General features: G+C 33.6%; 2 protein-coding genes across 2 annotated transcripts; both read left to right on the top strand.

The window, feature by feature from the left end:
- Positions 1-14,347: 14,347 nt before the first annotated feature.
- LOC128219214 (uncharacterized) lies at positions 14,348-17,098 on the top strand. The gene is made up of 2 exons (XM_052927028.1): positions 14,348-14,910; positions 17,045-17,098. The coding sequence occupies exons 1-2, from the start codon at positions 14,569-14,571 to the stop codon at positions 17,096-17,098; spliced, it is 396 nt and encodes a 131-aa protein (XP_052782988.1). The 5' UTR covers positions 14,348-14,568.
- A 46-nt stretch (positions 17,099-17,144) lies between these two features.
- Positions 17,145-17,447, top strand: LOC128219215 (alpha-N-acetylgalactosamine-specific lectin-like). Its single transcript, XM_052927029.1, has one exon. The coding sequence runs from the start codon at positions 17,145-17,147 to the stop codon at positions 17,445-17,447; it is 303 nt and encodes a 100-aa protein (XP_052782989.1).
- Positions 17,448-17,913: the final 466 nt, after the last annotated feature.

The following is a 17,913-nucleotide window of genomic DNA, read 5'->3' on the forward strand; positions in this document are numbered from 1 at the left end:
ATGAATATATTGGCCTTTTACTAAAACGTGTTTGAAATATGATGAACCAAAGGCAAACCAGCAACAGCTGTTTTTATACAAATGACTTTTAATAATTCAATAATTATATTATATTAGCCATATTAATCATAATAATACTAATAATGTTTAATGTTTTGATAAACAACAGGCAACACAGCAACAGCAGATGACTATTCAAATGACTTTTTATTTGCCTCTAGAGTCCTAACAATTTATTAACAATAATTTCAAAGTGCCATTAACCCACGCTATTGCCCAATATGAATGTGTTGTCAAATTTAACAGTTCGACCCGCCTGAAACTAAAACAACCCACGTGATATTCATATAATTAATTTTATTTATAAGTTTTAAAGGGTCATGCAATTGTTTGTCCTGTACAATGTACTACGTCGGAAGGCAACAGTTTGCTTCAAATGAAGACCATTTTAAATGAAACAAAGGGCAGTCTATATCGCTTAAAGAGACCCGCCTTCATTTTATTCCCGGAGTTTGATAAGTGTGTGTATACCACATGATAAATTACATCGTATATTCTTCTTCGGAAGGCAACAATTTGCTTAAAATGAAGACTTAAAACAAAGATAACTTTTCTTTTACTACACCATTTTAAATGAAATTAAGGGTAGTCTATGCCGCTTAAAGAGTCCCGCCTTTAATTTTTAAATTTTTAATCATTACCTTGATGAGGTGATTAAGTTTATCAAACACTTCGACAAACCTGTTTCCAAAAAATGTTTTGACAGTTCTACGTCAGACGGTCGTATTGTGAAAAGGTTTGTCGTAGTGTTTTAAGAACTAAACTTTCAATCAAACGCTGGTAAAATACCGAAGGCGGGGCTACGTAAACGGCATAGACTGCGCTATGATTCATTCAAAATGGTGAAAAAATAGTGAATATATCTTTCTTTAAAGTATTCATTCGAAGCAAAATGTTGCCTTCCGACATAGCTTTATGGCGCAATGTATTACGTGGTATACACACACTGGGTAAGTTTATTTTACACTATTAACTATATTTTGAATGCATCCAGGTGCAAATATATTTATAAAAGAAAAGGATTTTCATTCAAATATGTTAGACAAGCGAGATATGAACATTAAGTAGGTAAGGTTTTAAAGAAACACTCTTATTCAAAATCAATACAAACACATGTATAACAAACACACAATTTGAGTGATAAACCAATAAGAACTTACTAAATAAAGCATATATCGAAACTATTAATTACTGTTATTACGATTGTAGCCGTGTATTTAATAGCTGAAAACTCAAAACTATTAAATGATTGGCGAATGCTTAAAGATTTACTGTGGTCTACTATAGTCTCATAAGGTAGAAATACCGTGTTTTCTGCACCATCCTTTCAAATTAAAATCGCTATTCTTCACAAGAACCATTGTTTTCGACATTTATTTATCCTTTTTTATATATATAAACAATTGAACTACTTATTGGAAATCCTTTATGGTAGTAAGAGTTCATCAGGTGCATATATATATATATCTATTAAAAAAAAGAATTTATATTCGAATATGTTAGACAAGCGAGATATGCACATTGAGAAGGGAAGTGTTTAAGGAAGACAGGAGCAAGTTAATAGAAGTTCATTATTATATGCTGAATTTATATATATCTAAACTCATTCTATTATCCAACAAAGACCATATACAGATAAATGAATTCACAATAGACTTAAAAAATAAATTCATTATCAATATCATAAGCAACGAATGAGATCCGTGTTAAGACTGTTTTTAAAAAAATATATTGATATTATTATGCCATGTTTGTTCATGTTTTATGTTATGTTTATGAATATATATTTGTATGTGAGCAAAGACAAGGAGCGGATTTCCGCCAGGTAATATTGAAGGAATGGGTTGCAGGATTGATGTCATTAGTGGGGTATTAACGCAGTTGGGCTGGTCAAAGTGTGTTGAGTCCGAACGACTTCACGCGTACTTTGACCAGCCCAACTGCGTTCATATCCCCGATAAAGACATCAATCCAGCAATTCATTACTTATATTTACACCAATAGCTCATTATTTCATTTAAGAATTTTAAAAGATACTTATTTTCATTTAAGAAAACCCTACATTAATCCTTTCTCGCCCATTCTGTAAATAGAACGATCCGACCATAACAGAAAACAGTTTATCAAATGACGTAACCATAACGCGGGAAAAGAACACTTGAAATCACTTTGAAACGTAAATTTGAAACAGTAATGACAGCAATACATTGAACATATCATAAATTAACACTTTCTAAAATGTTGATTTTTTTTCAGTCTTGATCCTGAAAATGAAAAATTACAACATTTTTGGGCTGCTTATCACGTCATGGGACACTATACAACTATAAATCATGATTTGTCGACGATAGTTCAACAATATATTTTTTCATTTTCAGGATCAAGACTGATTTTACGCAGCTGAGGCCACAGGCAACTATTAAAAGTAAGCCAGCGTCAGCTGTCGGGATCTGCATAATACATTCAAGTCTCTGTGGGTTGCAGTATGAGATTGCAAGCTCTGAACATTTCTTCTTAACATACCTTAACAACCATACTTTACGTTATAGCTTTTATGGGTATGGACATAACCTGCATATATTATAAGATGACACGCATTTCAAGAAGTAAGTTAAGCTTATTCTTCACTGCTAATTTAACATTGGTTTAAATTCTTCAAACCAACTCCGTGTTATTCATTTGCAGCACAGTTCTATTAACAGTTAAAGTTTAATAATGGTTTTAAAAGGCCATTGTTAGGCATGCTTGGCAATCAGTTGAACAAGAGGGATCGCAATATCATTACGCAGCGAATAGATATTCATTTAGTACCGCATCAACGATGGCTTCGGACAGTCAGGATTTAATTGACCGGTTGATTTAAATAAGTGTAAGTTGTACACGTTTGGATTCTTTGCTAAAAATGCGCATCTCTTTTGTAAAAAGTTCGATGTGACCCGTTAACGATTACGTCATAGATGCCATAGATGTTGCACTTGGTTCGACATTAACTAAATAGTATTGGGCGGCGGATTAAGGTAACAATTACTTAATGCTTCAAAACCTTGAAATGCTATGTTAATTTGCAAACAATAATAGGAATTTCGAAACTGTTTTTATATATAAATAGTATTTATTAACACTCGTATGTGGGCGATTTCATCTAATGTATAATATTATGAATACTCCTGCATATTAAATGTGAACTGTTAGTGTTAATACTAACTTCACATAATAATAAAAGAACATGTACTCTAGGCGTTTCGTGACTTCCGTGATAAATTACGTTGTGTTTGAAATACGCCTTTAAGCACTGTATGTAACAGCTTTGTCAACAATATAGGACTTTTTTACAAAGAGCCACTAAATAAAATTGTAATTTGTTTCGTAAACAAACATCAATAAACCAGTATAAACTATGCAACATTAAAAAGGTTAAAACAGTTATAAACCAGATTAATTCTGTGATTTTTAATTCTGCAAGAAGAATTAAAATAATATTTTTGAATTCATACCATTAGGGATGACTGTGCCAAGAATGTGCATAATTATACTGGTTTATTGATGTTTGTTTATGCATTTATATTGCATTTTACCAGTATAATTGTATCTCTTTAGATCCTATAAGACATTATTTTGCGCAAAAATGTATGCTATATTTTGACGTTATCAACGTTGACGTCATTTGATGTTGACGTCATTTCCTGTTCATTATATACATACAACCTGATGAAGGCCGAATGGCCGAAACGTTGTTTCATAAATAAATAATTTGTGTTGAAGTTGGACTTCTTTAATTATCACCATAATTTGTTTCGTACATACTCCTAAATGATAAAACTGATGAAATCTGAAATGATATTAACTATATCATTAAAAACATATTTAAAGTTGAGCCAATAAGATTACGTTTCGTACGTCTTCGTAAATCAATACATCACAAACACGACACGAACATAACAACAATAAAATCCTGTCCAAATCGATAATGTGAAATATCTATAAGCGCCATGCCTATTGTATAGAAACAAATTACGTTCATAAATAATTACCCACAATGTTGAAAAGTGCGATAGCATTTAACCAAAGGTATACGACGTTAGCATTTTCGGCCCTTTTTATACAAAAAAATATACTTGACAAACTTCTAATACACCATCTTATAATTGGGATAATGGTTTGCATCAGCGTTTGATTTTATTATGACAATGTAGTTCCTAAACGTAACATCTCACAATTCATCAAATAGTTAACGTGTTCAAAACGCGGTCGGGAAAACGGGGCTTATCATTGTTTAACTCGTTACCCATGTAATACACTATATTACATGCCTTTTCTTAAATAGAAATACATAAGATTGTACTTAGATAAATCATGCACAAATGATTTACTAACAAATTAAAAGGAACTAGTTATTTAATTACCTGTTATACAAATGGAGCACTTGCAAATCCTAACGGTTTTTAAATGATTACTAATGTTTTGTCAAAACAATAACGCATCCAAGGCAACGATACTCATCCTTATTATTACTAGGTGACGTATTGGTATCCGTGGCATTGGTATCGCTTCGCGTCGAACTACACAATTGCCTAATCTTTCCCATATAATGCACTAACCAATTGAAATTAAGCTTTTCAAGTTTTTGGCATAAACACATGCTCCAATTTCATCCGAGACTTACTAAATGAAATATTGATTTATGTATTCATACGCAATCCAATCGTCTTTAGAAGCTTGCATGCAATTGCAAAAACTGTTTGATGTAAACATGTAAGTATGAATATTTTATACTTATTGTAAAATTGTTAATTTTATGTGTATAAAATGTGATGCTACGAATTAATATGTATTGCAATTTCGCTCAGTCATGCGGTCAAAACATAAGGCACTCAACAGGGTGCGTATGTCAAAGGTCACGGTGATTTAATAGGAAAAACGCTAACACCTTTGTTGAAAGCATAATATACATTAAAAATCATCCCGTGAGTACCGGAATTTATAGCGTCCTCGATATTTACGTCATGCTTTGAACCTGTACAATGTACACATAAATAAGGCATGCGACTCAAGATATGCTAGTGGTTTTGTTACACTATTTTCAATCACCTCGTACGAGCCTACAAACACCTGTATATCGTAAACCACAAGTCATCGATATTGACTTCACGCTTTGAATGTTTACAATGTACACTTACCTGGATAAGAAACACAAAAAGTGCACACGTTCACGTGCACGTGGGTGTAATTTTTCACCTCCCTTGGTGTAATCAAAAAACAAAGTAAACTCTATTTATTTACCTGAATAAAACGTGTCGTATTTTAATATCACTGAGTATTGAAACGATTGAATAAAAAATGTGAATTTCATTAGTACATCCGGGAATTTTACGATTGACCTTCGTATTTATGTGTATATATTTATATATAAATCGTTAGTAACATATATGGGTAAAGTATATATGTCACTTTATGTATATCATCAAAATTCACCTACCTCGAACAATGCAGGTACTAAGACACTATGTTTAACCTACAACGCAATTACTCAATTTATAGTGGGTATATACACTTGAGCTATTATATCTCCTTGTAAAGCTAAAAAAAGCGTTTCTGGTTACCTGAACAGTGCTGGGAACGTCGATCCCCCCACCCCGATGGGAATTTACTTATTATTTGTACAAATCAATTTATTACGTTTCAAAACGGCAATTATTGTTTCATACTTATTTGATAATTTCTCATTATTCAGTTGTTGTTCACATGTGATATTTGTGATCTATTTGACGTCATTTGTGATTTCAAATTTCTGCTAGTCAAGACGCCGATGCACAAGTAAGGACCTAAGCGTGTTCTGTGAAATGTACATAAACTTTCTTTCTTACTTCAAATTAACAACATCTAAAAGTTAAAGGTAGTCAATCCTAGTGACCGGCCCCTGCATGAAATAATATTCTGTTAGGTAAGTACTATCACCTGTAATATACCCTTTTCAGTTTGAGGTATTCCAAATTGCAAAATGCAACCCTGTTTATCTGATATAATACCTGTAATGTATATATGTTGTGTCATGCAAAAACAACTGACATTATGCCTGATACTATCATTTTATTCACAATATGTTACATCCAAATGAAACAGTTAAGATTGATAATTATGGGTACAGTGTATGTTATGTTGCACTTAAAATACAGATGACTGTATATACAGACATTATTATTATGACTGTTACTATGTTGCACTTAAAATACAGATGACTGTATATACAGACATTATTATTATGACTGTTACTAACTGTCTGTTTTCCAGTCAGGCGATTAACGAGTGATACATTATTCTTTAACAATGATACATCATCCCCATTTTAGTGAGCACACCATGTTAAATTCGTTCCAAAAATGAGAAAGTTACCGCCCGGACACAACCAAGTTCAATGTTATTGCTTCGAGGTAGGAACCCGCAGTCTTACACGCATGACATCACATGATGAACATTTGTGCCGAGTTATTTTAAACTTGTCCAACGCCCGGACACAACGAAATTCAGTGCAATTGCATATTTTCGCCGGGTAACCTCTAAATGTGACATTTATATTTTAGAAATGAAACTTGGTCTTTCGCGAAACACAATGTGGTGGACACGTTTGCCTTATTGTCTTAAATTCTTACCATGCACGACAAGTTGACTGAACGGACACTACCATATGCAATGTATATGAATTTAACCTAAATCTTACCTTAGCCTTTAGGTGCATAGCCATTTTAAAAAATAAGGGGGATGGCCAAAGTAACGAGACGTAACAGCCTTGACAATAACCCGACCGAGCGACATAAGGACTATTTTATGCCACTCTTAATCATATAAAAATTGACTTGAAACACAAACAATATAGATTTTTCTAAAAGTAAACAGGAAAACAGGAAAAATGTTCTTAATGTGTAGATAACTTTGCCAATATAGACAAAAAAGCCGAACAGCATTACTCATTCATACGTAATCGAACATAAGCACAACAAACTTGATATAAAAAATATTGTTACATTTTTCAGCATAGATTTTTATATTTAAATCACTGTGAATGATATACTCATATGTACCATATTGTCAATGTATTCTTTTAATTATTACGACTATAAAACACATTTTTTGCAATCCCTTCATGAAACACCATAACATGAAACAAAATCCCGCTTGCAGTTAATTAAACTATTTATGTTACCTGAAAAAACCTTAGTAAGTCCTTTGTACAAATGTGTTTTTATCCGTAATCTGATGTTATCCAAAGGTCAAGAACACCAAGCTAAATGCACACATGATTTTTTGAAGAGTTGTCTCCAATATTGATGTCATCAATGACGACAACGCTGCATTCAATGGTAAATTCAAATCAGGTCGTGGCGAAGAATTGAAATTGGTAGAACTCAAACAAACTCTTGCCACGTTTGACTCATTTCGAGACAAATTATTTTCATACAATTCAAACTCTACCAGATAAAAATATTTCTTCTGACTCTTGTAATACAGAACACTGTCAGAAAATATGAGATCGAACTCGGTTTCGTACAGATAAATACGTGCGCAATTTTATTATTTCGATGAAAGGTACCAACTTTGTAACAAGTACATGGCAATTTAATTTATGGCGTGTTTGGCTGTACTATTTCGAAAAAAATAAATACGTTTAGTAAATGACATTTTAAAAAACAAACAAATATTCACTTGCCGTATTATCTTCATCACAGGCTTCCAGCGCGTTGGTTGGTGTTTGTCTTTTATTCAGTCCCTCAAGAGAGAGGTCATGGTAGTTTAGATACATTGTAAATGGGACGATGGTGGATTCCCCTTCAAAGAGCATGACCACTTTTGAAGTATCATTTTTGTTGTATATTCCGTTACATATCTCACAAAATATGTTGCTGAAAATTTCATTTACGTACAAGTTTTTTGAAAATGAATGGTTCATTTCGCATCCTATGATAATATCTTGTTTTGACAAATTAATATTTTTAGGAACATTAAAAAGGTCACCTTCTCTGCACGATGTTAATCTGTGTAGAACACATCGGGTATTGTTTTCAAGAAAGGTATTTTCAATTGCATGATTCAAACTGAATATAGGTGGCGTAAAAAGTACCTTACATAATAGCTCAACGACATTCTGATTATGAATGAAATTTACAATAATGTCCATATTCTCCTCGTCATTTATAAACTGTTCACGCTTGATCTCTGCACCCCACTCAGTTATATTTGCCGCTGAGTGACACAGTGCGCATAATTTGTTTACGTAAATAGTTTCTGTGTATAAACCATTTGTTTCTGCGTATATTTCACTTACAGGCCAAAGTCCACCCCACTGCCGTATAGCAGAACGGCAATCATTTCTACAATACTTCGATTTCCACACTTCTCTGTTGATGTCATATTCCTCCAGGATCAATTCAATTTCTTGGAAAGTATCGAAGATAATCGACGTTTTTGTATTTCCGTCAACGTTGTGTTCATACGTATGTTGAATATCGCTGGAAGGGTCAGTCCAGAAAGCCACCATTCTGTAACCAAAGGCCAAACCGTCTTTGTCATCGATCGAAGCCTTTACACAGTCCATCTGAGAACTGGCAGAAAAAGTCTGGCTGGTAACAACTTCCATGATCGTCGGCACCCACCCCGGTAAGAACAAGAATAGTTAATTTAGTATTATATTATATTATATTATATTGTATTAATCAGAAAACCCAAATGCTTTTGTGTGTATATATATATATATATATATATATACGTGACACTCTCAATCAAAATTAATGCATACAAATGTATAACAAACATCAGTTTTGACGGATAAACCTTTAACTACCTACTAAATAATGCATTTATGTAAAATATAAATTACTGATAATAAGATTGTATCGGTGAAATTAATAGCAGAAAGCGCAAAATATATTAAATTGGTAAATGCTAAAAGATTTACCGTGGTCTACTATAGTCTCATGAGGTGGAATACCGTGTTTTATGCTCATTTACTACAAATTGAACTTGGTATCCTTCATAAGAACCATTGTTTTCGACATTAATTCATCCTTTTTGGTATGTTAAAACAATTGTTTTAATTGTGGAAAATCTTATTCGGGAGTAAGAGTGCATCTTATATAACCTGTAATATGTCATTTTATAGGTATACAATAGTTAATTATCTGACTGATATTGCAGTGGTTAAAGAAGTTATCCATTTGCAAAGACATAGACAGAAAAGACAAGAATCATAACGCTATTAATAACATACAATTGCATTAATACTATGTAACAACAGAATAAAATTTGAACTTACTGACCTGATAGTTGCAATAGATTTCCTGTAACTCATTCATTTCGTTCGTCCATACATTTACTGACTTGTTTGTCGAACCTCTTTGACATATTCCGAAAGGACAAGCTCACAGCATCTCCGTTTCAATTGCCTCCTGTGATGTCACTGGAAAAACAATACATGGCATGTACAAAATAGAAACTCTAAGCAAAATTTCGGACAACATGTTAAGTTCTTAAAAGAAACGCGTCATGACTCATCCTACACTATAATCAGCAAAAGATAATGTGTCGCTTTTATATATGACAATTTAGGTCGCTTCTTGGCAATGACATGAGCTTTGACGTTGATGGAATTTAATTAAGTAACTAATAAAGGTTTACAAAATAATAGTATACTTTATTCAATGCTGTGATGGTTCGCTAATTTGACAGGTTTTTTAAATACGCCATTTAATGATGGTTATTGGAAATGATTTGAGGATCGACAATGAAGCGATTTAAATAAGAATATACTTTATTCAATCTTAAGATGATACATTCTGTTTGTTAATTTGACAGATCTTTTCCTTACTAATTTTCTCAGTTTCATTAAATCCTTTGAAAAAATGTCTTTGGCATGACTTGTAAAGAATACTTTATTAAATTTTGAAATGGCGGTCAGAGCGGTTGAGGTATCTGCTATTAAATTGAAATCAGGATCCTTTGTGTTTTTTTAATTATTACTTCTTTCAGCTATGTTTGATTTTACTTTAGCTTTCGGCTAACGAACTTATTTCAAAACACATTTCTTGAAGAATTGTTGTAACTTTATGAGGCACGAGTAAATAAATATTAAATTAATTCACTCTTTGTAAGCTAGTTTCTCTATATTCCTATAAAAAGATTACTAGTTAACTGCTATTGTTAAAGCTAATGACAATTTTACTATTCACTTACAACACCAAAACGCATATAGCTTTCAAAGGTCAGGTCGTACATTTTAAGGTTAAATTGACACTCTTATTCAAAATCAATACTTACACATGTATAACAAACATAAATTTTGACTGATAAACCTTTAACCTTAAGTTTGCATTTATGGAAAATAGTAATAACTGATAACAATAGTGTAACCGTGTATGTAATAGCAGAAAGCGCAAAAAAAATATTAATTGATTGTTGAAAGCTAAAAGATACACTGTGGTCTACTGTAATCTCATAAGGTAGATATACCGTGTTTAATGTTCATTTACTTCAAATTAATCTCGGTATCCTTCATAAGAACCATTGATTTTAACATTTATTCATTCTTTTAGGGAATATTAAAACGATATTAGTAATTGTGGTAAATATTATTAGGGAGTAAGAGTGAATCTGAAAATAGTTTTTATTCGAATACCTGGTGGTGCGGTATTTATTCATATCATTGAAAGAATAGTTGTAGAAAATGTAAATGTAACAATCATACCAAAAACAGATATGAAGAAACTTGATAGGATTCAAGGTTGAAGTTTTGCTGGAGTAAACATATTTATTTCAGGAAAATATACAAATTACAACATTTATTGTATTCTAAATATCTAAGTATTTGATCAGATGCTAAAAAGTTTATTATGATCATCTCATTCTGTAGAAAGCAGTTAAAATTCTCATTCGTTACTGATTTTTACAATAAGTGCATTAATGTTTTAGTTTTTTTTTAAAAAACGTCATGCATGTATATGTCGTAATGGAGCTAAGCACATATATTAATACTTTCATCGAAAAACATATACGAAAATCTATAATATTTATAATGTAAATTGTATATATTCATGGGGTGAAAAACAGAAACAAATGTGTCTGTGTCCCACAAAAAAGATGATATTTTAGCCACAAATCAGCAAACACAATTGAAATAAGTGAAACATCAGTATAGGAGTGTTAAATTTTGGACCTGATATTTTATATTCGACGAAGCTAATTCACAATGAAACTCAAAGTTTGAGTAGTAATAATGGAATCCTCTAACAATCTTTTGACTAAAAAGCGTTTGACGGGGTTGCCCCTTGTCTGCGGCATTGTTTAGAATTTGTCTACAACCTCTATCTAACTATATTGCAAACAATTACCAAATAGAAGGAATTAAAATTAATAATAAACTATAAAACAAACCTTGTTTGCAGAGGACTTAACATTCTTTAATAATGATGGTAGACGATTATTGGAAAATCTTATAAAGACACTAGAAATGTTCTCTGATTGTTCAGGCCTAAGGTTTTTGCTGAACCTCAACATCAATAAATCCATAATATGAGTGGGATCATTGAAAAATAAAAACAACCACTGTTGTAAAACTAAAAGATTTATGGGGACTTCTGATAACTCAACTACATTAAGAATGTCTTTTACAAATAACAGGCAATTAAATATACAAAAGAACATAAGTTACGGAAGTCAAACCTTTGCGCTTTCGAAACTTAAATACACACTTTTGCAGTGCATCCTAATCCAAGTAAACAAACCATTAACGACATTACAAAACAGTTTTTGAGTTTTTATTGGACAACAAACCGGATAAGATTAAAAGAAGACTATGAATATGGAGGTCTTAAATTAACAGATATAGAACATTTTATTGGCTCACTTTAAACTCTATGGATAAAACGATATCTAGACCCATATAATAACGTGGAATGGAAAATATTTATGCAAGAACATTTAATAAAAAATGAAAACGATCTTATCATTGAATTCGATATAGACCAAGCGATATTCAGCTAATGTCTCTCGAAAAAACACACATTTTAAACGACGTATTGATGTCATGGATACAATAACAAAAAGAATCACGATGAAAATAATAATTTTACTTTCAGCAAAATGGTTATATGAAATAACAAATTACTTAAGCAAAATGGTCGCAACTTATATTATAAGGAATGGTATAAGAAAGGTATACATTAATTTGAACAGTTCAGGGGATTTAATAATGTTTTATTGCATAAGAACACATTTGACATTGAGAATATCAATGCAAATTTAAACACAATATTTAAACCGACGTTATAAAATCAAGCATGCAAAGGGATTGGGCCACGAGTTTTGCCAACATCAGTTACGGCCCTCTCCCGTGATGAAGAATAGATAATACACAAGCTCATATAAGGATTAAGACTCATGCACGATTTCATCAATTAATGCTAAAAGGTTTTTGAGCAAGGCATGCTGTGGATTTGTTAATTATTTCAGTCATTTATTACCACGTACAGCACTTCAATCATATTATAACTTTACAGTTGTAAAATGCTTAAAGCAACATCAACAATCGTTTGCGACATTTGGCGTAACATATGCGACATATAACGCCAGGAGGTTTCCCGACATTTAGCGTTAGCCTTGTGACATATATAGGGTTCAATTAGGTGATTAGTTTACTCAAACACTTCGACAAACTGTTTTCAAAATAATGTTTTGATAGTGTTCCATCAGGCAAAGGTAAAGGTTTGTCGAAGTGTTTTTAGAAATTGAACTGTCAATCAAACGCTAGTAAAAGACAAAATTCGAGGCTATGTAAGCGGCGTAGACTGTGCCATGTGTCATTTTATATTTTAAATAAATAGAGGGTCTTTGTTTAAAGTCTTCATTCGAAGCAAGATGTTAACTTCCGACTTACCATTTATGACGTCATTTATCACGTGGTATACACACACTGTATTTAAGTAAGGAAGGGCTGTGAAATTAAGCTCATTCGTTGATTGAAGCCGCGCCACTCCTCATTTAAAAATCGTTGAGAATTAAGACAGATTCGAATTTATACACACGTGTTTAGGACACAAGCCGCGTGTGAAGACCGTAAGTCACGTGTTAAAGAGGAAACCCACATGTTAAGACCGTAAGCCACTTGTTTAGAGCGTAAGCCACGTGATAAGACCGTAAGACACGTGATTAGACCGTAAGCCACGTGATTAGACCGTAAGCCACGTGTTAAGACTGTTAATCACGTGTTAAGAAGGAAACCCACATGTAAAGACCTTAAGTCACGTGATTAGACCGTAAGACACGTGATTAGACCGTAAGCCACGTGATTAGACCGTAAGCCGCGTGTTAAGACCGTTAATCACGTGTTAAGGAGGAAACCCACATGTAAAGACCTTAAGTCACGTGATTAGACCGTAAGGCACGTGTTAAGACCGTAAGCCTCGTGTTCAGACGGTAAGCCGCGTGTTAAGACCGTAAACCAAGTGTTAAGGAAGTTAAAGTAAGTAAGTAAGTACTCCTATAGTTGAAATGTTGGAAGGGCATGTTAGCACCCAGAATCATTTCGTAAGATTGCGCAATAACTTTATGTTTGATGTTGTTTGGGTCATTTATTTTACACAATAGTTATCAACAAGCAAATGTCTTTCAAATGCTACCAAAATTGTAAAACTGCTACTGCTATTGGTTTATAGGATTACATTCTTTTCAAAAATAGGTTATGTAAGTAGGCTTTTTTATTTTTATTTTTTTATTAGGCTTTATATAAGAACGTTATTTTCCTCATTGGAGAATGGTGTTTAAGATATCTTCTGTATAAAGCCTTCAAGGTTTTAAGGTTTTAAACTACATATTAAAACACACTCAAAAAATATTTTTTTTAGTTTTTCATTTTTTTTACCAATTGACTATAAAAACAGTAGGGTCCGCGCCTCTTTCGTATAGTAAGGGTCGGGTAACCCTTACCAAACGTATTGTTTTAGGCCCAAGCACAAATCAAACTTAACATTGCAGTTCATAAAGCTATACGAGAACTAGCTTTTGCGGGTCTAGTATTTAATACGCTTTGTGTAATATTGATTTCATTTTCAAAATCGGCGGTGATATTCAATTTGTATTGATAAGAACAGCATTCCAGTCAAACATGATACCTTTCATGAATTATGGCAATGAAAGCAAGCCTGACGATTCAGGAAAGAATATTACTATTTGCAAATCGACAATGGTATCAATAAAACAATACAAGCTTTTAAATGCAATTTTGTGCCGATGACGAGTACGACTTAACAGTTCAAAGACTTTCAATGTGTTTCAATATGACTGTATTGAAGAGTGTAAATATTAGATTTATGCGAGTTAAAATCACAACTTTTCTTTCTAAGGTTGCCATAACTTCGTAAATAGTCCAAATCAGTACCTCGTCAACTTTAGTAACAACCGTCGCTTGCTCAGTTAGAGGTGATACGTTGTAAAGTTTGAAGTGACAGGTGACACGTGAACATTTGGATGCAGAGTTCGTGGCCAAACGTCGTCATGAAGATCATTCTGATAATGGTCTGCCTCTCGCTGCTCGAGCTACTGGCGAGCGTCAGAGGAGACATTTCAGTCCAAGACTACAGCAAGTATACGGGGAATTCCGCTATCACCGGGACCAGCTTAGGGCAGACGTCCGCACGCTCGGCAGTCCGCTGCAGCACGTTGTGCTCGCGTCACGAAGAGGAGAAGGGGGAACGTTGTCATGCGGCTCGCTACCATGGTGAAACACGTGCCTGTGAATTGATGTCACGTAGTGGAGAGGGGGCGGAGGAATGGCTCGTGGACGGACAATGGAACATTTATGTTATCCAGGTATGTCTTTTTTATAATGTCTGGATTTATTCAATGATGTCAGACCGGACATATTTATTTCAAACTTTAAAAAGCGTTTTAAACTAAATATGACTTGTTAAATCAAATTCTTCAAACGGTTGTTCCAATTAAAATGAAAACTGGCCCATAACTGTATACTAGAATGTTAAAGGTGATACAAGCGTTTCGATAAAGATGTACGCTACATGAACGTGAATTGGAACATTATTGAAATAAGCGTTGCAGCGTCAGATACTGAATGTTTAATAAACATAAGCCACTTCATATTTCACTTTAATAATTGTATTCGAGCTGCCTTCGATTTGGTGTTAAAGACGGCGTTACTTAGGACCACAATCTTTTGACAGAACCATCCCTCAGAACAGAAATTAAAATAGGTTTAAATTGTTGGCAAGGTGTTTCGGGTGTTTTTAGTCCGAAATGGTGCATTTTGAGCGTATTTTGTATTCGGTGTTCGAATAAAAAAAGTAAATTTAGTTGAATCTAGGGGGTGCATACACTCTGCCATTTTCAAAAGAAAACAACCTCGGATATATATGGACGGTTTACACTGTCTTTACATTTTACTACGCTGCAAGTAGATCGCATAGTAATTTTATTTTGAGCAGTTAAGCCTAAGGTCTAAACTCGTATGATTCTTAATAAGTTACGCGATAAAACACTTTATCACGTTCAAACGGTACTATTTATTATTATTATTATTATTATTATTATTATTATTATTATTATTATTATTATTATAAATTATTATTATTATTATCATTATTATTATTATTATTATTATTATTATTGTTTTTGTTATTATTATTATTATTATTACTCTTACTATAACTATTAGTAGTAGTAGTAGTAGTAGTAGTAGTAGCAGTAGAGTAGTAGTTGTAGAAGTAGTAGTAGTAGTAGTGGCAGAAAAGTAGCAGAAGCAGTAGTAGTTGTAGAAGTTGTAGTAGTAGTAGTAGTGGTAGTAGTAGTAGTAGTAGTAGTAGTAGTAGTAGTAGTAGTAGTAGTAGTAGTAGTAGTAGTAGTAGTAGTAGTAGTAGTAGTAGTAGTAGTAGTAGTAGTAGCAGCAGTAGTAGTTGTAGAAGTAGTAGTAGTAATAGTAGTAGCAGAGCAGTAGCAGTAGCAGTAGTAGTTGTAGAAGTAGTTGTAGTAGTAGTAGTAGTAGTAGTAGTAGTAGTAGTAGTAGTAGTAGTAGTAGTAGTAGTAGTAGTAGTAGTAGTAGCAGCAGCAGCAGCAGCAGCAGCAGCAGCAGCAGCAGCAGCAGCAGCAGCAGCAGCAGCAGCAGCAGCAGCAGTAGTAGTAGTGGTAGTAGTAGTAGTAGTAGGTAGTAGTAGTAGTAGTAGTAGTAGTAGTAGTAGTAGTAGTAGTAGTAGTAGTAGTAGTAGTAGTAGTAGTTGTTGTTGTAGTAGTAGTAGTCGTAGTAGTAGTAATTGTACAGACTTCTTTTACTATTGCACCGGCATACATCCGAGGTTGTTTAAGACGTCAAATGGCCGAGGTGTTCCTATTGGTCCTTTACACCGAGTTATTGTTCTCTTCATTCGTTAATATAAACAAATTCACAGGTCAAAATAGAGTTCTTGCCTTTGAAATCTGGGAACAGGTCCCTTAAATGGACTTCTGAAATAAAATCTGAATTAATTTACCAATTTTGGAATTAACCTATAGGAATCATTCCTCTTTTTGTGTTTGAGAGGGGACCATTAATTAATGATGTCCCGAGACTATCCATGGACGTCATCCCGTTAAGAGTTAGATTGTTGGGTAACATGCATATGTTGTAAATGATTATATCATTGTTCAATGGTCTTTCATTGTTAGGTGACATAGATTCATTAAAGTAAACAATGGTTTTCCCCTATTTTTTGTTTCTATTTTCTATTTATTCCATGTATAAAAGTGTTAGAATAAGCAAGGTTAGAATATTGAATTACCAATGTTTATACATTTCTAGTTCTGGATTATGTTTCAGGGTATACATACTATGACTTTGTTCATTCTTTGTTTGTTCGAGAGTACCATTATTTCTCTAAATCGTTCACTTTTTCTCAAACCACTGGCTTAACCCAAGAGTTTACGCATGTAGGTCAAATACACAAAATCATTCTTACAGGGCGTTGCTGCGTGTGGTGAGGGCTGGCACGATTACGAAACTTCCTGTCTCTAATCAGGCAGCAGTGGATTGGTACACGGCTCGGGATAGTTGTATACAGATGGGCGCGACACTAGCCGTCATTACTACCCTGGGCGAGAATGGCTTCCTGAAAGGTCTTCTGGAGTCCGTGTACGGATCACACTACTATTGGCTTGGGGCTAATGACGTGCTCCAAGAAGGCGTGTTTAAATGGGAGACGGGGGAAGATTGGGGCTTCACTGCTTGGGCAGTGACTCCTTGGGTACAACCCCTCGGGTATGCTGGGTACAACTGCCTGGTTATCTGGGTGATCGGCTACGATGGGTGGGTTGACTATCTTTGTGAGTATGGGGCCTGGTACGTCTGTGAGAAAGATGCATAGGACGTCATATACGTCCAACACAGGAAGAACAACTATCATGTTCGTGAAACAGAACTGGTGAACCATTTATTTACGTTTGGTGTTTGTTTTTATGTCATCGATTTATGTTGTTTTGAAGCAGTTACCAGCTATAAAACTTGAGAACACAATGGCGTTTTGTAGACGGTCATTTGATTTATCAGCGAGCACATACCTTTCTAATGGTACCAAAATTGTATGCGGTTACCAAGCATCCACATTTAACATTTAAAGGGTATACGAGCTATCAGATAGCTAGCTTATTTGTGGATAGGATTCCTTAAACGTTTATTGTTATTGTTTGGGATTAAAGTAACACTCTTATTCAAAATCAATACATACACATGTATAACAAACATTATTTTTGAGTGATACACCTTTAAGTTCTTAAAATACTAAATAACGCATTTATGGAAAATATTAATAACTGATAAAAAGATTGTAACCG

Source organism: Mya arenaria, chromosome 15, assembly GCF_026914265.1.
Source record: "Mya arenaria isolate MELC-2E11 chromosome 15, ASM2691426v1".
NCBI lineage: Eukaryota > Metazoa > Mollusca > Bivalvia > Myida > Myidae > Mya > Mya arenaria.